General features: G+C 42.8%; 1 protein-coding gene across 7 annotated transcripts in view; it reads left to right on the forward strand.

The window, feature by feature from the left end:
* The window catches only part of GANC (glucosidase alpha, neutral C), a 58,626-nt gene extending 34,899 nt beyond the window's left edge, over positions 1 to 23,727 (forward strand). For 6 of the 7 annotated variants that reach the window (XM_084846415.1, XM_084846443.1, XM_084846454.1 and 3 more), the window contains 11 exons: positions 971 to 1,114; positions 4,825 to 4,921; positions 7,110 to 7,211; positions 8,391 to 8,634; positions 10,018 to 10,082; positions 11,416 to 11,492; positions 12,255 to 12,329; positions 14,271 to 14,384; positions 19,376 to 19,488; positions 20,451 to 20,554; positions 21,809 to 23,727. In XM_084846415.1, the coding sequence (XP_084702541.1) occupies positions 971 to 1,114; positions 4,825 to 4,921; positions 7,110 to 7,211; positions 8,391 to 8,634; positions 10,018 to 10,082; positions 11,416 to 11,492; positions 12,255 to 12,329; positions 14,271 to 14,384; positions 19,376 to 19,488; positions 20,451 to 20,554; positions 21,809 to 21,918 (1,245 nt within the window). In that variant the 3' untranslated portion in view covers positions 21,919 to 23,727. The remainder of the gene's footprint in view (positions 1 to 970; positions 1,115 to 4,824; positions 4,922 to 7,109; positions 7,212 to 8,390; positions 8,635 to 10,017; positions 10,083 to 11,415; positions 11,493 to 12,254; positions 12,330 to 14,270; positions 14,385 to 19,375; positions 19,489 to 20,450; positions 20,555 to 21,808) is intronic. The other variant, XR_014789502.1, reaches the window with a different exon arrangement.
* The last annotated feature ends 2,857 nt before the right edge of the window (positions 23,728 to 26,584 follow it).

Raw genomic sequence — 26,584 nt, forward strand, 5'->3', positions numbered from 1 at the left:
AATATAATGAGACAAACAAAGGTGAGACAGCTTCCACACAGTTATCTCTCTGCACAGGAAAACATAAATACCATAAGACACTATAAGGGGGCAACTTAGCTCAGGCAAGTTCCATTGGAGGTTGTGCTGAAGATGAAGAGACTGTACAATCTAAAAAATTTCTCTGGCTGCAAATCTTTTTGTGTTGAAAGTGATTTATGCGAGTTGCACCTCATAATTTTACCACTTTGAATACCATCCTAGAAGGAAACCTTTGTATGCTGTGAATATTCTCCATTCGGTCTGGTCCCAGGTGCAGCAGTCAGTCGGGGAAACCAAGGAAGAGGAAAAGAATACTGCTATCATTCTTCTTGGTGGTCCCCAAAGAAACTAGGAGCCCATAAAAATGCAGGATTGCCACTGTCAACAAAACAAATGTCTGAGATATACTAATTGGTTAAATCCAATTAGGGTCCCTCTGGCAACAGAAGGCTTCTGTTAACAGAATGGGAGGGGGGCCATTTTCAGAAGTTCCCCCTGCTCCCTGCAGCCCCACCCCCATTGCAGCCCCCTCCAAAGCAGATTTTGGGGTGTTCTGGGAGCTTCAGGGGGGAATCACCAAAACTTGCCCCCCTCCATCTTCTGCTGACAGAAGCCTTCATCACCTGGGGAAGACTAACTAGATTTCACCTATTATGTATGGGTGGATAGATGCCACCCAGTCCTGTCTCCAAAATGAAGCCTGAAATGTTCAAGGAGAAACTTGGAGTTCCTTAGCAATTGCTTTCATCTTTTTAGAGCTGTTGGTTTTACACTTTTAAGAATGGTACCTCAGTCTAGACCTGCCTTTCCCCGCCATGTTGGCTGGGGATTATGTCAGTTGTAGTCCTACACATCTGGAGGGTACCAGGTTGCGGAAGGCTGGTCTTCATAGTTCAGTTAAACTTGATTTGAACTAACAATTTTAAAGAACTTAAGTGTTGCTTTATAGGGTTCTTCTGAAATCCTTTTTGCCTGGAATGATATGAATGAGCCCTCAGTCTTCAGAGGGGTTGAACTAACCATGCAGAAGGATGCTGTCCATTATGGCAAATGGGAACATCGAGATGTTCATAATCTCTATGGTTTTTACCAGGTATGGCATTTGAAGATGAAAAATGTCAACTCCAGCGCTTATGATATCATCATCATCATCATCATCATCATTTTAAATGTTTAACTCAGTATAGAAACTATCATTCTTACATTTAAAAAAAATACTTGGAAGCACAGCAGCAACAACAACAACAACAACAAAGCAACAGAAAAGGGGGAAGAAAAGAAGCAGGGGCGAAAGATTTAACACTTCCATTTCAAATATATACATTAATATAAGCAGACCATATATCTAAATAAGCATCCATACGAAATTGACAGCTGTGGGAGATAGGTTCAATGTAGCAGGAGCAGCTTTCAGTCCTTCATTGAGTGATAGGTGGTGGGTCTAAGCTTGAAGTATAAGAGCATTTCTACATGAGGCTTTTATTGCACACTCATGACTGGTCACTCATGGATGTTTGCAGGTCCTGTACACAACATCGCCAACCTCCAGGGTGTCTCCTGCGCTTTCTTTATCCCACTTTTTAAAAGATCAGAGATAACGTGATAAGGAACATTAATCAGATATAGTGGCAGTGTATAATTGCGCAGTTATTCTATAACCACAGCACCATCTAGTGGCTGTAAAATGAAACATATAAAACTTGCCGAGAAAGGAATTCCCCAATTCAAAGCACTTGTCTGCCCGTGTAAAAGAGCCAATCTTAATCCCACAAAGAATCTGGAAGCAGAAGCCCCGGTAAGGATGTGGGACTTTAGTCTTGTGTGGTGAAGCTCCAAGTCTCTGTGCAACTGTAAGGGCTCTCGGTATCCACTTTTGCTGTCCATCTGTTAATCCCCACATCATGGGGCTGTAATTTAAAAGCACATGGAGATCCGCTATTATTGCCATCTTTCAAGAACAAAATTTATATGAGCAATTACTTCCGACCAAAAAGAAGCCACTACAGGACATGCCCACATCACATGTAGATGTCATTCTTCCACAATGCAGAGTAAATCATGAACCTATACTAGAACTATACACGCCTTGTCTGACATGTATAGGAACCTAAGGAGACCCATGCTGGATCAGACCAAGGGTCCATCTAGTCCAGCTTTCTGTTCACACAGTGTCCAACCAGCCACCTGTGGGAAACCCACAAGCAGAAATTGAGTGCAATAGTACCCTTCCACTCATGTTCCCTACCAACTGATATACAAAGACATACTTCCTGTGATGCTGAGGGTTATATATAGCATAATGACTAGTAGCCATTGATAGACTTATCCTCCATAAATTTGTCTAATCCCCTTTTAAAGCCGTCCACACTGGTAGCCATTGCTACATCTTGTGGGAGCATATTACATAGTTTAACTATGTGCTGTTTAAGAAGTACTTCCTTTTATTTGTCCTGAATCTCCCACCAACCATGGGATGATCCCAGGTTCTAGTATTATGCGAGAGGGAGAAAATGTCTCATGCCCTAAATAACATTTATTTATTTATTAAATTTCTTAATCGCCCATCTGGCCAGTCATCTGGCCACTCTGGGCGATGTACAATAATACAACAGTTTAAAACAATAAAATTGCACATTAAAACATTGTATTTCTAAAAATACCCTAACCCACCCCAAATGCCTGCCTGAACAACCACGTTTTTAATGCGTGGCGGAAGCTCATTAAAGAGGGGGCATGGAGGAGTTCCCTAGGGAGGGAGTTCCACAGAGTGGGGGCCACCACAGATAAGGCCCCCTCCCTCATCCTCACCAGCCTAGCTGTCCTGGCTGACGGGACAGAGAGAAGGCCATCCGAGGCTGATCTTGTTGAACGGCCCATCTAGTGTTGCTGGAGGCGCTCCTTGAGGTAGGCTGGGCCAGAACCGTATAGGGTTTTAAAGGTCAAAACTAACACCTTGAATTTGGTCCGGAGAACAACTGTTAACCAGTGAAACTCCTTCAGCACTGGAGTGATGTGATCATGCCGGTGGCTGCCTTTAATCAGGCGAGCCGCCACGTTCTGCACCAGCTGCAGCTTCCAAACAGTCTTCAACGGTAACCCCACATAGAGCACATTACAGTAGTCTAGACGAGAGGAGACCAAGGCATGTACTACCGATGGGAGCAGATGGTCGGGAAGGTAGGGGTGCAGCCGTATCAGATGGCGTTGGTACAGCGCTGTCACAGCTGACACCTGAGCCTCCATGGACAGCTGGGAGTCCAAAATGTCCCCCAGGCTGCGGACCTGGTCTTTCAAGGGTAGCCGTACCCCATTCAACACCAGGTCAACATCCCCCAACCTCCTCTTGTCTCCCACCAAAAGTACCTCAGTCTTGTCAGGGTTCAGCTTCAGGTTATTCCTCCCCATCCAGCCACTCACTGTCTCCAGACATTTGGACAGGGATTCTATGGCCAGCCTTGGTGAAGATTTGAACAAAAGATAGAGCTGCGTGTCATCTGCATATTGATGACACCGCACGCCAAACCTCCTGATGATAGCCCCCAGCAGCTTCACATAGATGTTAAATAGCATCGGGGAGAGGATGGAACCTGTGGCACCCCACAAGTGAGCAGCCATGGTTCCAAAACCTCCTGTCCCCATGCTACCCTCTGGTACCTGCCGGAGAGGAAGGACTGGAACCACCGTAATACGGTGTCTCCAATGCCCAACCCCTCCAGGCAGTCCAGGAGGATACCATGGTCAACGGTACCAAAAGCCGCTGAGAGGTCAAGGAGAACAAGGAAGGAGCATTCGCCCCTATCCAGAGCCCTCCTCGTATCATCCACCAAGGTGACCAAGGCCGTTTCTGTCCCATGCCCAGGCCTGAAGGCCGACTGAAATGGATCTAGATAATCGGCGTCTTCCAAGTGTGCCTGCCATTATGACAGACTTGTGTTTCGCAACAGAGTTTTACAGGCTCATGTACTTTACTGTAGATACTAGAGGGAGATCCATTCATGCCATGTCATTCTTTTCTTTCCCACTGTTATTAGTTTAGGGTTCTCTATTCTGCTCTTCCGTGTTCTAAAACTGTTAATGCACAATCCAATCCATGTTTAGATGGAAAAAAATGCCCAACGATTCCCAGCATTCCCCAACCAGCCATGCTTTTTTCCAGCTACACATGCATAGGATTGTACCCCTACACTGTTATACTGTGCCTGGCCTTACATCTGTAAAGTTACAGCAACTATGCCAGGTAGAAGTGTTGTTGTTGCTACTGGTTTTATTGTCACCTTTTATTGTTGCTTTTATTGCTATTTTATTGTGTTTATGTTTTTATCAGTTTTAGGGAGCAATCCTATGGGGAATAGGTGGCCGCCTATCTAATGCAGGGCAGGCGGAGTGCGGAAGGGATCTTCTCTTCCGCGCTCCGGCCACCCTGCATTCGCAGCTAGAAGGCCGATTTCAGTGGGCGGAGGCCGGATGACACATAGGAAGCGTCGTACTGGCATTTCCACGCTCCCCACCCCTGGGAATGCCGCCTTTTGCCCCGCTCCACGCTGCTGTTCTGAGTGCAGAGCCCAGGGGCAAGGAGGCAGTTTTCCAGGAACCGCCTGCAGACCGCAGGCTCTGAGGTCGGTTCCTGAAAACCAAACAATCCTATGGCCATCTAGCTGCTGTCTAGCAGCCATTGGATTGCGCCCTTATTATTTTAACTGTTTTTATGTACTTTATTGCGGTGAGCCACCTTGGGAGGGCTTCTGCCCAGCCAAGAAATGTTTTAAATAAATAAATAATAAAAGTTGCTCTGATGCATTTCAGCAAATGGCGACTGCAGAAGGACTGATCAGACGAAGCTTGGGGCTGGAGAGGCCTTTTGTTCTCACTCGCTCTTTCTTTGCTGGATCACAAAAGTATGGTAAATACAGAGCAGCCTTAATGACGGACTTGAATTGCCCGGATGCGGTATTTTATTTGTTTTTGCATTTTTAGTGCATGCTACACACAAACCTGTCTATAATCACATTGGAACCATCTAGTAGGGAGAGCTTCACAATTTGTGTATAAAATTGTAGCATGGATCATCTCTATCTCTTCCAATAATTAAAAGCAATTTTATTTCACTTACAAATGAAGCTTTCCTCCATATCTTGATTCAAACTCATCCCTGAACTACACAGTGGTTTGGATTATCATATCTTGGCCTATAAAGCCAAGACATGCACAAGCCTTTTTGCCTGCATACTCCCTTCACTCCTTTCTTTGCCATGAGCCACAGGTAAACTAAGAAGGGTCTAATAAATCATAGTTTCCTGTTTTCTTCCTGGAAAGTTATGGTTATCAGCTTTAGAAAAAATCAGGGTATTAAACCATGGTTCATGTTGCCCGAACTGCTAAACTATGGTTAATTAGGGGCTTCCTGGTTTGTTCACAGCTCAAGCAAAGGAGCTCCTTGAGCAAGCAAAGGCTCATGTATGTGACCATGCAAAACGGGCCACTTGTTTACTTCTGAGGACATTAGTGGAACTCATTTTATCTTGGCACAAAGATTTTTTAAATGCAGATGTCAACAAGTGTCTCTCTCTTGCTCACTTTCAGTCCCCAGGGTCCCAGGAAGAGGTCTTTGCCAACTGTGCTATCGGAGACCCTTTAGCTTGAAATACCAAGGATTGAATTTGAGACCTTAAGACATGCAAAGCATCTGCCATACTGTTCAGTTGTCATACTATTGCACTGTTGCCTCTTCTTGTATTGCAGATAAATTAAATAAGGCTAGTCCTGCCCGCTTTGCACCTAAATGATCTGACAGGAAATAAGTAATAAGAATAAAAGCAACAATTTAATATTGGAGTATAGCTTCCAAACTTTCATGATAGGCTTAATTTTAAGAGAGTGAAAGTCTGGATCATATCTCATTTACTGATGTTCAGAGGGAGAGAGCTTTTCTACATGAGCGATTTATTGCACACGCATGATTGGCCTCTCATGGAGCTTTGTGGGTCATTTCATTTACATGACATTGTCAACCTCCAGGACATCTCCCTGCTTTTCCCCAGTTATCCCGCTTTCAAAAAGATTGGAGATAAATTGTAATAAACCTTAATTGCACAATATCAGCAGTGTGTAAAGCCAGCGTAGCACTATAATTCGGCCACTATAGCGCTGCTTCATTGAACATATAGAACATATAGAGCATTGTTGAGAAAGGAAGTTTTTAATTCCACATAAAATGCTCACTTTCTAAAGGAGCCTGTTGTAATCTTGCAAAGAAAACAAAAGCAGAAAGCCCCGGTAAAGCTGTGGGATTTTAGCCTGGTGTAGAAATGCTCAGACTGAGAGAGAGCACTAGCATCTCTAAGAGTGCAATCCTATGCATGTTTAGACAGAAAGAAGTCCTATAACTCCCAGCATTCCCCATCCTGCCATGCTGGCTGGGGAAGACTGGGAGTTGTAGGACTTTTTTCTGGTGCCCTAAGAATGCTTCCAGATGAGGCTTTTATCGTGCCATCGCCCTGCCTGATTCACAAAGTTTAAGTGTGGGGGGGGGGGCAGACATCATCTCTCATTCATAGCCCTCCCATGTTTTCTCAACACTCCTTTTTTCTTAGCGGAAAATCCATTAAGGAAAAAAAGACAGAATTGGTCCACAGTGCCTTCTGAGTGGTAGCACTAGGACCCCAGGACGCATGAGCTGATCAGACTTAGGCAATCTTTACATTTGCCCATTTCCTTCTTCTCTTAATGGGAACTGAACTCAGGGAATGTTAGCCTGATTTAAAGGTGCATTTTCCTCTATCCAGATCTAGAGGATGCACCTTGTTCTTCTTAAATCAAGAACAGTGTGATGTGTAACATCACAGCTCATACTGCTCTTGTCACCATGCACTACTGGTGCACAGCTGACGTAGGCCTGACCCATGGCACAATGCAGTTTTCTGTGTGTCATTACTATACACCTGGCATAAAGCCAACATAGAGGTTTGTAGCTGAAGCATTATCCTAACCCTTATTTACTTAGCAGTAAAACCCATTGATTTCAATTGAACTAACATGCTAGTAAGTATGGATAGCGTTGCAACCAGGATATGCGGCCTTAATATTTCCAGGTGCAGTATGGACTGGAGACAACAAAGCAGAGTGGCGTTACTTGAAAATCTCCATTCCAATGTTGTTGACACTCAGCATTGCAGGAGTTTCTTTCTGTGGAGGTAAGTGATACACTAGTTTGTGATTTCCATCTAACAAGGCAATTGACTTCCTTCTACTTGTGTGTGTGTCTCTCTTAAGAGGCTTCAAAAGCATCTCGTTACTATATATTTAATTAATTCAAAACATTTTTATACCATCCTTCATCCTTTTTTGGATTTCAGGGCAGTGTACAGTCAATCATCAAACAAGAATGCAGTGACAAAACAATAAATATTAACTATTAAATCAATGTAGAAAGGATTTTTAAAAATGCCTGGGTGAACAAAAATGTTTTTGTCTGGTACAAAGGACTGTAACATAGGTGCCAGGTGGGGTCTCTCTAGGGAGGATGTTCATATGGGACCAGGCTACGTGAAAGATTGTGTTCTCTCCCATATAAACATGCCTGGGTTTTAAGATCTTCCAGGGAGGCCCTTCTTTCGGTAGCGCCATCATTTGAGGCACGTTTGGTAGGGATGCAAGACAGGGCCTTCTCGGTGGCTGCAAACAGGCTTTGCAACTCTCTGCTGAGGGAGGCTAGGTTGGCTCCCACTCTGCTGTCCTTCCACTGACAGGCAAAGACCTTTTAGTTCAAGCAGGCCTTTAGCACGTAAGCAGGTCTGTTGGGCTGGATGCTGTTTTTATTCCATTATTGTTGTGTGTTTTTAATTGTGGTTTTAATCTGTTTTATGACTGTTTTAACTAAGTTTTTATTTTAAATTTTGGTTCGTCTTATTGCTAGCCACCTTGAGAACCATTTCCTAGGTGAAAAGGCAGGGTATAAATCAAATCAATAAATATGAGAATTTATCTTAAAAGGGCAGCCGTCCATAGGGAACATAGGAACTGGGCTTGCACCAAGTCAGACCATTGGGCCGTTCAGATCACTGTTGTCTACACTGACTAGTAGCAGCATTCCTGCGTTCTTTCCCAGCCCTTCCTGCAGGTTCCATGAAGTAAACCTGGGACCTTTGCATGCAAAGCTTGTGCTATACCACTGAGCTACAATGCTTCTCCCAGTCTTTGGAAGACAAGTAAGCCCAGTTTAATTTTATCAATAGTGTATTTCCCCTTCTCTAAAGTAGTTTCTTCGGCGGTATAGAATGGCTTTTCTGCAAATGCATTCCAGTTGGTCAGTAAGTAAGCAAGTTTGCATTTTTCAACCGTTTCTGGGGGGAAATTACTTTTCTGAAATCTAGCGGACGTGGGTGGATTTATTGGAAATCCAGAACCAGAGCTACTAATTCGATGGTATCAAGCGGGGGCGCTCCAGCCTTTCTTTAGAGGCCATGCCAGTATGCACACCAAACGTCGTGAGCCCTGGTTGTTTGGTGAAGAGAACACACAGATCATCAGAGAGGCGATCAAGGAGCGCTACTCCCTCCTTCCGTACTTCTATTCACTGCTCTACCGAGCACATGCAGCTGCTGAGCCAGTCATGAGGTAAGTTTGTAATCAAAAAGAGGCTAGCTTCTGTTTCATATTAAAATGTACCCTTTTAACAAACAGACATTAGCATTTTGGTTATAGCTGCCAAATTCATGACTAGACAGAAAAATAAAGTAGGAGGAGACATCAATAAAATATCCAAGGCAAGCTTGGGAAAACTTCCCCATCTCCATATTGTCATGTCACATTCACAGGACTTGCAGCCAAACACCATTTTGCATTAGACTCTATAATATAGACACTATCATCTACTCACTCATCAGACATCTTTAATAGGAACTGACCTGTGGTGACCATCCAGCACAGACACACAGACATAGAGCTGATTCACACGTAATGCTAAACCATAGTTGAGTGTTACACAGAAGAGATGCAGCAAGCCTTGGACATGTGCACTCCCCACCCCACATCCATTGCAGCCATGAGGAGGCATTTGAAAGCTTTTGCTTCTTTTTTTGATTGAGCAGAGCTTGTTGTGTCATTCAGACCCATTGAACTGTGACTGCTCTTAAGCATGGTTAGTGGAAACAAACCACCTTCAAACTGTGGCTTGTTGTTTCTACTAACCATAGTTAAGTTTAACCATAGTTTGGGATTTGGACATGTGTTTAATCTAAAGCTGTGTTTAATCTAAAATGGAAGTGGCAGCTCCTGATCTTGTCACAGCCAGGAGGAGGAGGAAATGCATGAGCCTATGGCTCGCTGGGTTCGTTTTTGTAATGCTAAAGTTTAGCAGCTAAACCATAGTTTAGTGTAATGCACAACCTCTCTCATTTGACCTTAACCAGTAGGACTGAAGAGTGCTAGAGTTAAAACAATGTGAACATGGCTGATAATATAACTGTTTCACATTTCTTTGGGTGTCAACAGTATTGAACATTCAGCAAACAAGAACCCAATTTTAAACCAGCTAAGACAGAATCACTGTTTAGTGAATTCTTAGTCCTATCTTTGTAATTGGAAAGAAGAAAAGATTACTATTATAGGTTTATGGAGAGGTGAAAAGTTCTATAAGACTTCAAAGATGCCAAAAATATACCACAAGCAAAACATATGCTCTGTTGTCATTTGTTCTTGCTGTAAAGTCAATTCAGTAGTGTCTTTGAAAATATTGCCTTTTCTTTTTAAAAAGAAAGCACTGTAACTCCCAGTGAAAGTACTACAGTAAGTACCAGTGGGTTTTAAATGCTTAAAACTGCATTTAAGCATCTAGGTTAAAAACACGAGCCCTTGGAGATTTTTGGCCATGATATCAGTGGCAGTGCATAAGAAAGAAAGTGGAAAGTGGTGATCCTACATATTTGACATGAATTGTAGAATACATCCATCTTCTAGAAAGAGAACACTTTCCAGATTCTACCTTCTTCCTTTTCAAAGGCCTGTCTGGGTAGAATTTCCCAAGGAACTGGAAACTTTTGGCATCGAGGATGAGTTTATGCTTGGTGAGTTTAAATGTTCTGTAGATTGAGACATTTTATAAAGCATGGCCATGGTGGAATCTGAAGACGTAGCAGCTGTGCCTGCAGAGCAGCACACACAGCGCACCCCGTTCCATGGTCGTTGTCCATGGCATGTGAACCTGGGTTGTTGAGGGGAAACAACCCAAGTTTTAACTTAACAACAAACAAGGGGTTAAAACTCTGGGTTGTTTCCCCCTCAACAACCCAGAGTTCTAGGTTCATACATCACAGAGTTCCTGGGCTGTTTTGTAAACTGGATACAAAGTGGAAGCAGCGAGCAGGCAGGAAAAAGCATGCGGCCCCGACAACTCAAGGGTTATCATTATGTGCAAACTGGGCCAAAATGTGGTGGTGGTGGTAGTGGTGGTGGTGGAGAGAGATGTATCACAATAGTGGTTAGGATTAATCTAAAGGGCTCTGATTTGGGGTATTTCAGCACTCCCAATCTTCTGTAGTTCAGATGTGGGGTTGCTTTATTCTGTACTGGTTGTTTCCAATTTGCTTGGCTGGGAGAATTAATTAAGCCCTGAACTTCTCATGATGCTTATGGGAGGAGTCCATGGGAGTCTTTTCTTGGGACATATCCCATATTTCCAGAAAAACTATAAAAACAGAATCCGCTAACTAGAGGTGAAGAAATGTGAATCTGATGAGCTTCTGATATGGGGGATAATGGAAGAAATATTTCCTTGTGTGGTGCATCCTGCTACAACAGTACTGCCTCTCAATCGTATTGTAAGAAGGCAAAAGGGAACTCTTGGAGGTGTGCAAGACATTTCTCTTATTCTTTCTTCCTACATCCTAAGAAAAGATTTCCATTAAAGTACTTTCTGGTGAATAATTTGTCACCTTGTGAACACGGGACTGTAAATCATTTCTTCCATCACAGTCTATCCACTGTAATGCTGTGGAGAGTACAAAAATGCTGTGGTTTGGGTACAAAAGACCTGTCTTCAAATCCCAGCCCAGTCACGAAGCCCATTGGGCTTCAGCAAAATCACCACCTCAGAGCCTAACCTACTTCCCGGGGTGGTTGTGGGACAAATTAGATACAATTTGTAAACGTCTTTTAACACTGGAAAGTGCAGTAGAAATTATTAATTATTTGAAGGGAACCTGCTATTAGCATATTCAAATAAAGTATCTGTTGTTGATTCTGGACATGCCTGCAATTTGGCATTGTCATTCCTCTAGTAGAAAATGAGATAGGATTTTTCCATATGCGATACTGAATTCATGGTAGAACTATCACCTAATGGCAAAATAATGATACAATCCCAGAGATCCCATTTCCTTCTGTATGTTTGCAATTCAGGAAATGCTTTGTTGGTGTATCCAGTCACTGAACCAAAAGTCACTACAGTCAATGTCTTCCTGCCTGGCCCACAAGAGGTAAGGAAAGGTGGTGTCAATTAATTTCCTTGCCTTTTATATATAGGTGTCTTCCCATAAGGCTTTGGAGCAAAGTTAGGCTACTAGGCATTTCTGTAATAGTTATAACTACATAATCAGAGACTGCACAAATAGCAACAATGCCATAGCAGCAATAATCTCATTTTAGCTTCTCTCTCAAGGCTTCTGTGCAGCATTTGGCCATATATTTAAAAAATATCAACAACTGCTAGAAGTAGAATCACATGGGCTAATGCTACGATCCATCTGCAGTTGCCTATGGATCCTGGAGATGCTTGTGGCAACAGCACTGGCTTCTGATTAGCTTCTGGGCCCAATTCAAGATGTTGCTTTGAATGTTTAAAGCCCTTCATGGCCTTGAACCTGCCCATCTGGGAAAGCACCTCTCACCTGTTAAGAGTGACAGGAGGGAGGTAAGAACAACTATAGAAAGGGTCCTTTCAGTGGTTACTCCAGGGCCGTGAATTGAGTTTTCTCCTAAGGAACATAAATATACATTGCTGCTAAGTTTTTGCAGAGGAAGTAAGGCTTACTTGTAACAGCAAGATTTTAGTTTATTTTTTATTGAAACTTTCATGTTTTATTGCTTTTATGATTGTGGGTATTTATGAGCTATTTATAGATTTGATATTTTCTGAGGGTTTCACATTGTGACCCTCCTTGAACAAGGTAAAGAGGTGGGATTTAAATCTGAAAATCTATAATTCATACTTGTCCCTTTTCCTGTTTGTTATCCTGCAGATGTGGTATGACTTTCGAAAATTTAGTTGTTTGGAAGTTCAAGGCATATTGAAGATCCCAGTAACACTGAACAATGTATGTTTGTGTTTTTATATCATTGATTTGACAAATGAAAAAAAAAAGATTTCTGCTCAAATATTCACCAGTCACTCAAGACAATTTACTTTAAACTGGAGATGTATTCTAAAAGAGATAGGATGCTGGGAAGAGAAGATAATTATTGTAGGCCAATCAATTCTGTTAAATGAAAGCTACGAATGGGACTGGCTTTAAAAAGCAAGGATTTGTGAGGGCCTAACAGTATTGGTCCTTGTTAGTCATAACTTACCCATTTATCTTATTCCTTAGTAATGTTAAATTATTAATAAACACCAGTTATGGCTCACAAAAATAATATATATAGTCTGAATATAAGAGGGGTTAATGTCTCCCAAAAATAAAGATTTGAGGATACTGTATAAAGAAAAACAGAATAGTTACCCAGTCTGCATGCTACAGCAGCAAATAATGAGTTATAATCCACGATTTGTGGGGATGCGCGCAAGCCGCACCCTCTTTCTGTAAACGACCTCTAATTGACGTGTGGTTTGTTATTAGTTTAACCATTGTGTTATTTAGCCCCTAAACAACCCAGCAGACCAGGTTCGGATGACACAATTGACAACTTCCATTTGTACCAGTGGAGGCTATTTACAGAAAGAGTGTGTGATCTGTGCAAGGTGTACATCCCTGCAAACCCTGGATTATAACCCACGATTTGCCGCCATGACGTGAGAACTGGGCTATTGTGTTCCTACAGGAAGTACATCTGTGCAATGGAGGTGAAAAATATTGAGCTGGTTTCTATGTAAAAACAAGCACTAAATATTAATAGTATTTTAAATTAAGATGGATGAGGAAGAAAAGGCTATAAATAACTAGATTTCCTCTTTTTTTTGCCTGGGAAAATTAGCTCCAAGAATTGGGGTTGAGTGTATATGCATCCAGCATTGACAAAATGTCTATTTGAATTTACGCAGGTTAAGGTGGTAATATGAAGAAAGTAGGGTTTTTTTCCACTGACCGGTTTTAATGCAGTAATAGATCCTATGATATAACAGTTGATGGCTTTGAATGCTCTTTCACTTACAGTTCCCCAGGGTTTTTAAAAAAATCAGTTTCCCAGGAGTGGGAGATGCATTTAATACATAGCTATATCTGTATTGATAAATATATACATATAAACACATACAGACTTCCAAGAAGGAAGAATTATTTTGCTTGGATCTAGAGGTTTCTTGTATGAGTGGAAGAGCACTTCCGCTCTTGCAAGACAGCTCTGTCAATTTATCCTGATTTCCCTGTTCTGCTGCAGCCACCCCATTGCATGCCATTCCAGAGGATCCCTCGACCCTCAAGAGCAGCTTTAGGGTGGCATAGGGGACCGCAGGGGGGAGGAAGAGTGAGAAAAACTCATTGTCTGAGCAGAGTTCCATTTGTCTATCTCTGGATCCAAATCGATGTCATATTCACCAGTACATAATCATATCCATTGACCTGGCATCTGCCACTTCCTTAATTTTTCAAAACCTGTTAAGCTATGGAATAAAAGAATAAACTGCAAATCATCCCCAGGTGGTATTCCAGTTTCACATAAGGGTTTGAAAGAACATTATAGTATGGTGATGAATAATTTGATTCTAAATTTATAGCAGTTTCTGAACGTACAGAGAAGGTAAATATGAATCTTGAATTTTTCTTTTAGATGTCAAAATCTGTCTAATTCAGTTGTACCATCACTAAGCTTTTTTTGTAGCAGTTACATGATGTGTAAACATACTCGCTCTCCATGATATATGACTTCTATACAGTCAGGCCTGGTTAACTACTCCAGAAAAATAGGGCCTCCTTTTTAGAAGTCTAACAGCAACAGCTCACAAAAGCAAACTGGGAGAATGTGTTTCATTGCCTGCTCACCTCCATTCAAAGTAGGCATACTACATTTCAGTTCTTTTGTCCTTTTCTGTTTGCACTCAGATTCCTGTATTTCAGCGTGGGGGGACTATTATACCACTAAAGACTTCTGTAGGAAAATCCACAGAATGGATGGTAGATGTTCCTTATGAACTGCGTGCTGCCCTAGATCACACGGTACTTTGAAATTATATTTTATACACATATTTCATTTATTTTACTTGATTTTTACATTTTTATGCTCATTGTATAATTTTTAGTCTTCCATCTTTTCTGACTCTCCATTTCTGTATCATTATGCCCTCGGCTCCCACTTCCATTCTTTAAGTAGCAAGGACTTGTCTCCCACCCAAGCCACCACGAAAGTAGAGCTCATCAGAGATTAGTGTGGGAAAATGTGTGAGTTCCTCCTACCATCAATTTTATTTTCATTCTCTCAACCTGCAGTGACAAGCAAGCTTTCACACATTGTGTAAATTTAAATATATGTCAACCTGACAAACCTTTCAGTAAAATCCATATGCTACATATTTTGTTTCTTTTCAAGTTTTAAAACTGGCAAACAACCAGACAAGGAAGGAATTGTTGTTGTTGTTCAGTCGTTATGTCGTGTCCAACTCTTCGTGACCCCATGGACCATAGCACGCCAGGCCTTCCTGTCCTCCGCTCTCTCCCGGAGCGTGCTCAAGTTCATTCATTGCATCGGTGATGCTATCTAGCCATCTCATCCTCTGCCGTCCCCTTCTCCTTTTGCCTTCAATCTTTCCCAGCATCAGGGTCTTTTCCAGTGAGATTTCTCTTTGCATTAAGTGGCCAAATATTTGAGCTTCAGTTTCAGTATCTGTCCTTCCAATGAGCAGTCACGGTTGATTTCCTTTAGGATTGACTGATTTGACCTCCTTGGAGTCCAGGAGACTCATAAGAGTCTTCTCCAGCACCACCGTTCGAAAGCATCAGTTTTTCGGCGCTCAGCCTTCCTTATAGTCCAGCTCTCACAGCCATACATTACTACTGGGAAAACCATAGCTTTGATTAGACGGACCTTTGTCGGCAAGGTGATGTCTCTGCTTCTTACTATGCTGTCTAGGTTTGCCATAGCTTTCCTCCCAAGGAGCAAGCGTCTTTTAATTTCATGGCTATAGTCACTGTCTGCGGTGATCTTGGAGCCCAAGAAAATAAAATCTGTCACTGCTTCCATTTCTTCCCCTTCTATATGCCAGGAAGTGATGGGGCCAGATGCCATGATCTTAGTTCTTTTAATGTTGAGTTTCAAACCAGCTTTTGCACTCCCCTCTTTCACCCTCAACAAGAGGCTCTTTAGATCCTCTTTGCTTTCTGCCATTAGGGTGGTATCGTCTGCATATCTGAGGTTGTTGATAATTCTCCCAGCAATCTTAATTCCGACCTGTGATTCATCCACCCCGGCATTTCTCATGATGTACTCTGCATATAAGTTAAATAAGCAGGGCGACAATATGCAGCCTTGTCATACTCCTTTCCCAATTTGGAACCAATCGGTTGTTCCATGTCCGGTTCTTACTGTTGCTTCTTGACCCTCGTACAGGTTTCTCAGGAGACAGGTAAGGTGGCCTGGTACCCCCATCTCTTTAAGAATTTGCCACAGTTTGTTGTGATCCACACAATCAAAGGCTTTAGCGTAGTCAATGAAGCAGAAATAGACGTTTTTCTGGAATTCTCTTGCTTTCTCCATGATGCAGCGAATGTTGGCGATTTGATCTCTAGTTCCTCTGCCTCTTCGGAACCCAGCTTGTACTTCCGGTAGTTCTTGGTTCACATACTGCTGAAGCCTAGCTTGTAGGATTTTGAGCAGAACCTTGCTGGCATGTGAAATGAGCGCAATTTTACGGTAGTTTGAACACTCTTTGGCATTGCCCTTCTTTGGAATTGGAATGTAAACTGACCTTTTCCAGTCTTGTGGCCACTGTTGAGTGTTCCAAATTTGTTGGCATATTGAGTGCAGCACTTTAACAGCATCATCTTTTAGGATTTTAAATAGCTCAGCTGGAATACTGTCATCTCCGCTATCTTTGTTGTTACTAATGCTTCCTAAGGCCCACTTGACTTCACTCTCGAGGATGTCCGGCTCAAGTTCAGTGACCGCACTATCATGGCTATCAGGGACATTAAGATCTTTCCTGTATAGTTCTTCTGTGTATTCTTTCCACCTCTTCTTAACCTCATCTACTTCTGTTAGGTCCCTGCCTTCTTTGTCCTTTATCATGCCCGTCTTTGCACAAAACGTTCCCTTGAGATCTCTGATTTTCTTGAAAAGATCTCTAGTCTTTCCCATTCTATTGTTTTCCTCGATTTCTTTGCATTCTTCATTTAAGAAGGCCTTCTTGTCTCTCCTTGCTGTTTTCTGGAACTCTGCATTCAGTTGGATATATCTTCCCCTTTCTCCCTTGCTTTTCGCTTCCCTTCTTTCCTCAACTACTTGTAAAGCCTCATCAGACAGCCACCTTTTTTTCTTCAATTTCTTTTTCTTTGAGATGGATTGAGTTGCTGCCTCCTGAACCATGTTACGGACCTCCGTCCATAGTTCCTCAGGCACTCTGTCTATCAGGTCTAATCCCTGAAATCTATTCCTCACCTCCACTGTATATTCATAAGGGATATGATTTAGGTCATACCTGAATGGTTTAGTGGTTTTCCCGACGTTCTTCAATTTAAGCCGAAATTTTGCAAGAAGCAGCTCATGATCTGAGCCACAGTCAGCTCCAGGTCTTGTTTTGACTGACTGTATGGAGCTTCTCCATCTTTGGCTGCAAAGGACATAATCAATCTGATTTCGATATTGACCATCTGGTGATGTCCATGTGTAGAGTCGTCTCTTGTGCTGTTGGAAAAGAGTGTTTGCTATGATCAGCGTGTTCTCTTGGCAAAACTCTATTCACCTTTGTCCTGCTTCATTTTGTACACCAAGGCCATGCTTGCCTGTTATCCCGGTTATTTCTTGACTTCCTACTTTAGCATTCCAATCCCCTATGATGAAGAAGACATCTTTTTTTGGTGTTAGTTCTAGAAGGTGTTGTAGGTCTTCATAGAACCGATCAACCTCAGCTTCTTCGGCCTCAGTGGTTGGGGCATAGACTTGAATTACTGTGATGTTGAATGGTTTGCCTTGGATTCGTACTGAGAATCCAGTGGTGCTTTTCCCACCCTTTTATTGACTATGAGTGCTACTCCATTTCTTCTAAGGGATTCTTACCCACAGTAGTAGGCATAATGGTCACCTGAATTAAATTTGCCCATGCTTGTCCATTTTAGTTCTCTGATTCCCAAGATGTCGATATTCAATCTTGCCATCTCATGTTTGACCACCTCCAGCTTACCTTGATTCATTGATCTTACATTCCAGGTTCCTAAACAATATTGTTCTTTACAGCATCGGATTTTCTTTTCACCACCAGACACATCCACAGCTGAGTGTCCTTTCAGCTTTGGCCCAGCTGCTTCACTCTTTCTGGCACTACTTGGAAATTCCCTCTGCTCTTCCCCAGTAGTATATTGGACACCTTCCGACCTGAGGGGCTTATCTTCCGGTGTCATATCTTTTAGCCTTGTGATATGTTCCCTGGGGTTTTCTTGGCAAGAATACTGGAGTGGGTTGCCATTTCCTTCTCCAGTGGACCACATTTTGTCAGAACTCTCTGCCATGACCTGTCCGTCTTGGGTGGCCCTGCACGGCATAGCTTATGGCTTCACTGAGTTATGCAAGCCCCTTCGCCACAACAAGGCAGTGATCCGTGAAGGGGAAGGGAGGAATACAAATGGCCATTTGCCAATTGATTGTCCTTCCAAGTGGTGAAAACATCTTACCACACTTCTGTGCCTGATCAGAAATCTAGAGATGCAGGAGAGTGGTAAGGTTATCCTTACACAAAGTCAGGATAATACAGATGACCAAGTGGTCTTATGCACACCATAGTAGGTAGGTTGCCATTTAGCAAATGGTCATCTGTATTTACCTGCTGTAAAAGTTCCTGGATGGATTCCTAACCAAGACTTCATTAACTTCTGCATTGCAACTGTGCAGTTATGACTAATTATAATTTGATCTCATAGGTCAATGACGGGCATTCCCCCACACGCACACCAAATCATCTGTCCTCTATGTTCATAATATCAACTCCTCTTTCTTATATCAGGATGAAGTCCTATACACATTTACCTGGGAATAACCCCCATTGAACCTAGTGGGTCTTAATACCAAGTATAAATGGAAGGGATTGAACATAAGAAGACCTGTGCTAGATCAGACCAAAGGCCTATCTAGTCTAACATTCTGTTCCCACAGCTGCCCACAGGAAGCCCACAAGCAGGACATGAGTGCAGCAGCACCGTCCCGCTCATGTTCCCTAGCATCTTTTTTGATAAACCACCCTAGATTTACCCCCTCTGAACCACCCTAAACTTACTCTACCGCATCTGACTCTCTTCTGCAGCATGAATCAAGTCCCTGGCATTCTACCATGTGTACATTTTGAGGATCAAACTAGATGAGATGTATGAGTCCATCAAGGATCTTCATTGCCTTTTACAATGTTTGCAAATAGCAGCTGACATATATGAGATAATTGCATGTGTGTGTGAGAGAGAAGAAATTTACATACATTTTCGAAAATATAAAGAGATGAGAAACTCCATCATTGATCTGTCATGGACAATGTTTTTTTTTCAAAATTGGAAGTGGCTTGCATGTGGAGTGTACACTTATCCCACATTTGCCTCTGGTAAAAAGATTTTGCCAACCCTTCCAAACCTCTCTGACCATCGGCGACACCAGGACAAAAGTTATATATGTATAAATCATGGAAGCAACGCCTCTACTTTCAAAACTCTTAAAAACTGTTGTCTGTCTCCCACCTGAATGTGTAGATTGGCTTTCAGATCCCCAGACTTAGACTTTAAAGATGTAATCCTATGCATATTTGGACAGAAAAAGTCCCACCACTCCCAGCATTCCCTGGTAAGCCATGCTGGCTGGGGAATGCTGGGAGTTGTAGGACGTTTTTTCTGTCTAAATGTGCATAGGTTTGCTCACTAAACCACTTAAACATCAGCACATAGCAGTGATTATGATTTCCCCTTTTTGTTTATACTCTGTAGAGCTTTGTTAACTGTTTTGTATTTTACCTGCTCTGTAGGGGTCTGCAGCAGGTGAGCTCTACTTGGATGATGGCCATTCATTTCAGTATCTCCATGAGAAGCAGTTCCTGCTCAGAAAGTTCACCTTCCATAAGACTGTCTTATCATCCAGGTAATGTGCACTATAAGGGCAAAGGCCAAAGGAGTTGAGCATCGTAGGCTGATAGTTTTGTATCAGAAATTATTTTCATAACTGAACTATAAACTATGAAAAACTGAGTCGCATCCATTGCTCACAAAACAATGGAATCTTACACAGAACTTGCTCCACTTGGCCCTGGCCTTCTCCAGGTATAGTGAACAGAGCTGGTACTTACAATATTTCACATTAGCACAGTTGCAGGTAACCAAGTGAGTACAAAGAAGGAGCAACAAAAGAAAGAAAAATCTCCCAGAGGATTGCATAATAAGAAATATAAGAGACATTGAAAATGCTAATAGATACAGTCCTTTGCTAATGTCTGTTCCCTGGTCCGAAAGGGGTAAAGGTACGAATCTGGCAGCCAGCTGACCGCAGAGAGTCTTGGCAGAAACACCCAAGGAAGCTGTTGCATCCGTGGCTGCTTGGCTTAGGCCAAGGGTCTGTATAGGAGCTGGAGGCACTCTCTCTCCCTGGCTCCCAGACAGGGTCTGATCGAGGCAGGTACTCATGTGGGCTTCCTCTTCCTCCCAAGTAGTCTCATGAAAAGTGTAGCTTTCCATGTCTAGCTGGAATTCTGCAGGCAGCACTGAAGTAGTATTGTTCCCATGGGCATTCTAGACCTGGAAACGTGGTCAACCGGCTCCTAGAGAGCCTCATGGCTGTTTGGAGCAGCCAGGAGACTTTATTGGCTATCTTTTAAATAAAACTAAGGTAAGCCAACCCAACATCCCCTTGGAAATTTATCATAAATTTATTTCCCATATCTGGGGGTGGGCAGTGTCACACACATGAATCCCTCCACCCCCAGCCCAACTCTGTTAATTGGAAACCTTTTGATAAGGCAGTCTATTGAAGAAGAAAATATACCTAGTATTAGAAGCCATCATTTTATACTTAGCTCAGGTCCTTCCTCTGTCTCTTCATTCCTCCAGGTGCGCGGATGAAAATGGGCAATTTCATACTAAATGTGTCATTGAACGGATACTGATTTTGGGACTAAAAAAGCAACCTTCTTCTGTGACAGCCAGCATCCATGGTAAGAGACGGAAATATTTTACACTTCAGGATGCTTCCACAGTTAAGGGTCCTTTAGCACAGCTGAGGTATTATTTTTCTATAATTAGCTGGAAATGGAATCAAATTTGAGAATGTACCTCTATACTCATCAACTGTGTGTGTATTGGGTGGGGGTGGGGGGGCCAGGCACCTCTCACCATGTGCTTATGGTGCACTGGTGCCAACATATTCAGTAGCCACACCCCTGCCAACCATGTGCTTGGTGCACAGGAGAAGAAGCTTTACACACATGCCAACAAATGCATGTAGATAACCTCCATGCAAGGGGGGATCCTGATTGGTTCAGGAGTCCCACTCATGTAGAGTGGCCCTCCCCAACCTGGTGCCCTCCAGACTACACTTCCCATCTGCTCCAGTCAACATGGCCGGTGGTTAGGGATGCTGGGAGTGGTAATCCAAGAGATCTGGAGGGTACCAGGTTGGGGAAGGCTGGTCTAGAGGATCTCTATGTACATATGGCAGTATGTTCTTAGAGACCCTTCTCATGCACCCTGAACATGCAACAGCAGCAGAAGGGGTGATCTCTGGGCAGAGCGGAAGGTAGAGCTACTCCAGTCAGCCTGCCCTTATGCATTCCTTGAATGCATGGGGGACATCTGAACCACCCTTGTGTGAATGGCACTCTGGAGATTTGAGCTGCAGAGACTGGAGTAGCTGTGGGAGCACATCAGAATCCTACAGTGAGGCCTTCTTCAGTATAACAGTAGTGTGGTTGCCTGTGGAAAACCAAAGCACAAGAACACTTCTCCTCACATTACCCACATTATTTCCTTGGCTTTATTAAATCTGGCAAAAACCAAAGCAACTATCCATCTGTATGATGGTGCTTCACATGATGATGATTCACATGATACTGGTTCCTGGTGCTACCATATCTTCAGGATAACATGAGAAAAGTCTGGACATTGTCCTTATCTGGGTGATATGATGCAATCCTAAGGGTTATTTTATGTGGAAGAATTTGCTTCAGCACAGGGGATTACACTAGGGCAGGCTTCCACAGCATGGTGCTCTCCAGATGTTTTGGACTTCAACTCCCATAGGCCCCAGACATGGCCAATGGCTAGGAATGTTGGGAGTTGTAGTCCAAAACATCTGGAGGACACTGGGTTTAGGAATGCTGGAATAGGGTTTTTCTGAAATTCTGTGATGACATTCAGTATATTTTTTGAATGAATGTGATATGTTTGTTTTTATTTCTGCTAATATTCAGATGGGAAAGACAAAGCAGTGGCTTTCACATATGATGCCAAGAACTCTGTGTTGACCCTTCAAAAGCTTTCATTAAATGTTGGCATTGACTGGGTGCTTCATGTCAAGTGAAGCTGCAGCTCCAGAGAAATGGAAGAAAAGCTGAAAACGAAGGGTTTGGAGCAACCTAGCTGACGTTTCTGAAAGGTTTCTTTCAAATCGGGAAAATGTGAACTTTCTCAGGCTAGACTTCTATAGTATCTGTTAAATTGGTTAAGATTCAGAATATTCTTCATGAATGACAACTGGCCAATAACTATTTGCAGCAACTGTTCTGCTGAAGGCGGCTTGCTTCCAGGATTTTGCAGTTGTGGGCTCAATGTTGTGTCTCGTGTATCCAAGCAGCAGCGTGTAAAATCAGCCATGCTTTCTTGCTTCTATGGACTTCTTTTCTTTTCATCTTCTGCTCAAGATTTTCTGTCTTTCATCGTTATGAAATACCCAGTTTTTCATTGTTGCAACGAATGTTTCAGAGAAGGAAACAACTGAGAAGATTCTCTACTAAATCCATCAACACAGAACACAAGATTTGTTCTGCAAGATGGCCTTGGACAGAACAACATAACAATGAGGACGATTCTTGTAATCTGCATATAACTCCTATAGAGAGATCCTGCTCCACAGACCAAACACACAGTTTTCTTACACGAGAGAAATCGTCTTGGGCGAACATTCATCAGTTAACTTAGTCCGTAAAACTTACATTGTTGTGAACCCAGTGCTTCCATTACAAGAACAAACCAAAGAAGTAATGTAATGAATTTGGAGTGAGTGGCAAAGCAATATGGCAGAAAGGTTACCACTGGGTTATTTAAACATTCAGGGCAGTATCCAGTGGTGACCATCCACAAGCGGGGCCGCCGCTTGCACAATGGAGATTTAACGCTCCCAGGGGCAAGCCCCAGAACAAGTGGAAATGCTTATTTCTGGAACGGGGGCAGGCTGGCAGAGCTCCCTTACGCGAACCTTACGCAATACTGGTTAGATCTCTGTTGCGCAAGCAGTGGTCCCGCTTGTGCAACAGAATCTGCGGGGCTGGCTGCTTGCAGACAGTCTCCATTAGAAACTGCTCACTGCAAGTTCAAACTTTGCTTTATTGAGCTCTGTGCATTTCAGTCAGCTCAAAGCACAAGGCTCTGCAGGCTATGAGTGCTTATCTTATGATATGATATACAGCTTACCAAAACAAACACTTTCTTTACGCAAGGGACAGGAGCACAGTTGCTGCCCTTGTTTTAAGTGTTGTCCAACATTTTAGAAGGTTCTCCAGAACATTACCGCTCCATAGATCATAACAGATGCCGTCTTTGGATTTTTCAGGCAACAGTGATGGCCAGGATTGTGTTTGCACAACTATGTCTAGTGCTCCAACTGCATCTGTTCTTGAGTCAGCCTGATCTGACAACAGTTATCCATGCTTTGGTTACATCACAGATAGACTATTGCAATGCGCTCTACACGGGGCTACCCTTGAAGCGCGTCTGGAAGCTTTAGTTCGTACAAAATGTGGCAGCTAGCCTATTACTCACCCATAGAACATAACAATGTTCCTTATTTCAGAACAGATCAGCACATTGAATTCCTTTTCCTCACCAGGGCACTGTTTTATTCTGAGAAGGTGACATATATTCCACAATTATTAATTATACACCTTTATTTAAATTGATGACTTCCTCGCACAGGGTAGCCTTACATACTACACAGCACAGGTATTAGCAATTAGCATCAGGTGTTTCTTCTGGAAATAGTGTACGGTTCTATACCTAATTTAACAACCTGTTCTATTTCATAAGCAGGTGTCTCTCTTATATTGAAGATTTCTGTTTATTATAAAGATGTAATTTTTTAAAGAAGGAATAAAGAGTCACTGTATTTCACCTGCTCAGACTTATTTATTGCCTTTTAGGATTGAGCTGTAGGTCTCTCAAAGAAGAGAGCTCCATGTCTCACCCAAGGTTTTAGTGCCTAGGAATGATTTTGTACATTCATAAGGAAGGAGGTCCTGAAGTATGGTATGGAGAGAGAAAAATCTAATTCTTTCCATGTGTCTTTCACAAGTGTGAAAGGCACTTCCCCTCTGTGTCTTCATAGCATTTAGTTCCATCCTTGCCCCACTGCCCCCACTTCTCTTTCTGCAGAGGGAGTGTCTGGCAGAGCCAAGTTCATCAGAACAGATTGCTGCCACTGCATTTTAAGCTGCTGGATGTAAATTGATCTACACAAGCCTGCTTACCAAGGAACGTTAAGTATCTATCCCATCTATCCCATGGAACTATTTTGAGGTTAGAGTGTATCCTGGTTTCAGTGCACGCTCTGAGAGCATGTGAGTCCACCACCTTGCTGAAGCTGAGCAGGTTGGGCCTGGTTAGTACCTGAATGGGAGACTACCTGGGAACCACCACCACCACCACCCCACCCATGGACACTGCCTCGAGTTCCATGATGGAAGAAAGGCAGGATATAAATGTACCAAATAATTAATACTTATTCTGCATCCTGTATGCATGTCATGCAGCATGAGATCTGGAATGGGATCTGACTTCTCAGTAATCCCAATTTTAAAATAAAGTTTTAGCTCTCGTGGTTACAAAGATGAGCTTGGAAATGGCCTGGTAATGTCTGCTGAAGATTCCAACACCAACAGCACATTTCTATACATGTCTACAAAGAAGTAAGTCCCACTAGGTTCAATGGGACAACTCCTGGGTGAGTGTGGATAAAACTGCAGCACAGTGGGAATGCTGGAACTAGATCCAAGGACTCTAGCTTAATTAGGTAGTTGTTTGGCCTATAAGAATGTTTTTCAAATTTATCTAAAAATAGAGAGTAGCTGCTAGCCATTTCATTTAAGCTAAATGAAACATCCATGTTCAGAGGTAGTCTCTCTCTGTATATTAAAAGGTGAGGATGGTGGATGGCCAATATTTGAAATAGAATGCCTAATCCAGGAAGCGGTTGTTAATGCCTAATCCAGGAAGAGACAGTGAGGGAAAAGAAATGTATGTACACCCTGGAAAGAAGAAAAAAGGTTGGAAAAACTGACAGAACAAACAACAAAAGAAAACCTCAGCACAGTGCAAAGCACCAAAACCCATTCTCTAAAGATGGAGGAAACTCCTGTAGAGGCTACCAGCTAGGCGGTCAAAAGAGAACTGAGGAAACCAGTGGGAGCCTGCTGAGGCATGCACAGGGAATAGTGGGGGAGGCTTCCTGCCAAAATGTTCCTCAGCTTTAGAGGTTTCCTGAACGAGGTTCAGCACAGACACAGCCCATATGTGTTATGCACAGAGACCACAAAGAAGAACTATTGTTTCCAGCCTGAATGTGTAGCTTGACCAATCACTGGACTTAGAAATGCTTTAAAACATGTAGGAAGAAAGCCAGACTATGAAGCACATGGTCTTCGATGTCTATATGCTCATGCCCAGAGTATGGGAAACAAACAGAACAAACTTGAATTCTTAATACAGGAGGGAAATTATGACTTGATAGGTGTAACTGAGACTTGGTTGGATGACTCTCATGACTGGAATACAGCAATTGAAGGATATAATTTGTTCAAAAAGAACAGGAGGAACAGACAGGGAGGTGGGGTTGCACTATATGTTAAAAATACATATCTCTGCACAGAAATACAGGAGGATGAGCTTGGCAGCCCCATCGAGAGCATCTGGGGTAAAATAAATGCAACAAAGAATAAAATGAACATGGTGGTCGGAGTCTACTACCAGCCCCCCAATCGCTGGAAGAAACATTAACAATCTCAGACATGCAGATGATACCACTTTGATGGCTGAAAGCGAGGAGGAGCTGAGGAACCTTATGACGAAGGTGAAAGAAGAAAGTGCAAAAGCTGGGTTGCTGTGAAACCTCAAAAAAACCAAGAGTATGGCAACCGGCTTGATTGATCACTGGCAAATAGAGGGAGAAAACGTGGAGGCAGTGGCAGACTTTGTATTTCTAGGCGCAAAGATTACCACAGACGCTGACTGCAGCCAGGAAATCAGAAGACGTTTACTTCTTGGGAGGACAGCAATGACAAATCTTGATAAAATAGTGAAGAGCAGAGACATCACACTGACAACAAAGGTCCGCATAGTTAAGCAATGGTATTCCCCATAGTAACCTATGGCTGCGAGAGCTGGACCATAAGGAAGGCTGAGTGAAGGAAGATAGATGCTTTTGAACTGTGATGCTGGAGGAAAATTCTGAGAGTGCCTTGGACTGCAAGAAGATCAAACCAGTCCATACTCCAGGAAATAAAGCCAGACTGCTCACTTGAGGGAATGATATGAAAGGCAAAACTGAAGTACTTTGGCCACATAATGAGAAGACAGCACACCCTGGAGAAGATGCTGATGCTAGGGAAAGTGGAAGGATGACAGGCTGAAGGAAGAGGGGCCGGCCAAGGGCAAGATGGATGGATGATATTCTGGAGGTGACGGACTTGACCTTGGGGGAGCTGGGGGTGGCGATGGCTGACAGGAAGCTCTGGCGTGGGCTGGTCCATGAAATCACGAAGAGTCGGAAGCGACTGAACGAATAAACAACAATGTTTCAAGGAAGCATGATGTAGTAGTAATGGGGGACTTCAATTTCCCCAATATTTGTTGGGAGACAAATTCTGCAAAACATGGCCCCTCCAAGAGATTCCTGACTTGTATTGCTGATAATTTCCTCCTACAGAAAGTAGAGGAAGGAACTAGAGGATCAGCTATCCTTGACTTGATCCTAACGA

The sequence above is a fragment of the Heloderma suspectum genome, chromosome 1, assembly GCF_057233095.1.
Source record: "Heloderma suspectum isolate Gila_16-S chromosome 1, 16-S_ref, whole genome shotgun sequence".
In the NCBI taxonomy this organism is placed as follows: Eukaryota; Metazoa; Chordata; class Lepidosauria; order Squamata; family Helodermatidae; genus Heloderma; species Heloderma suspectum.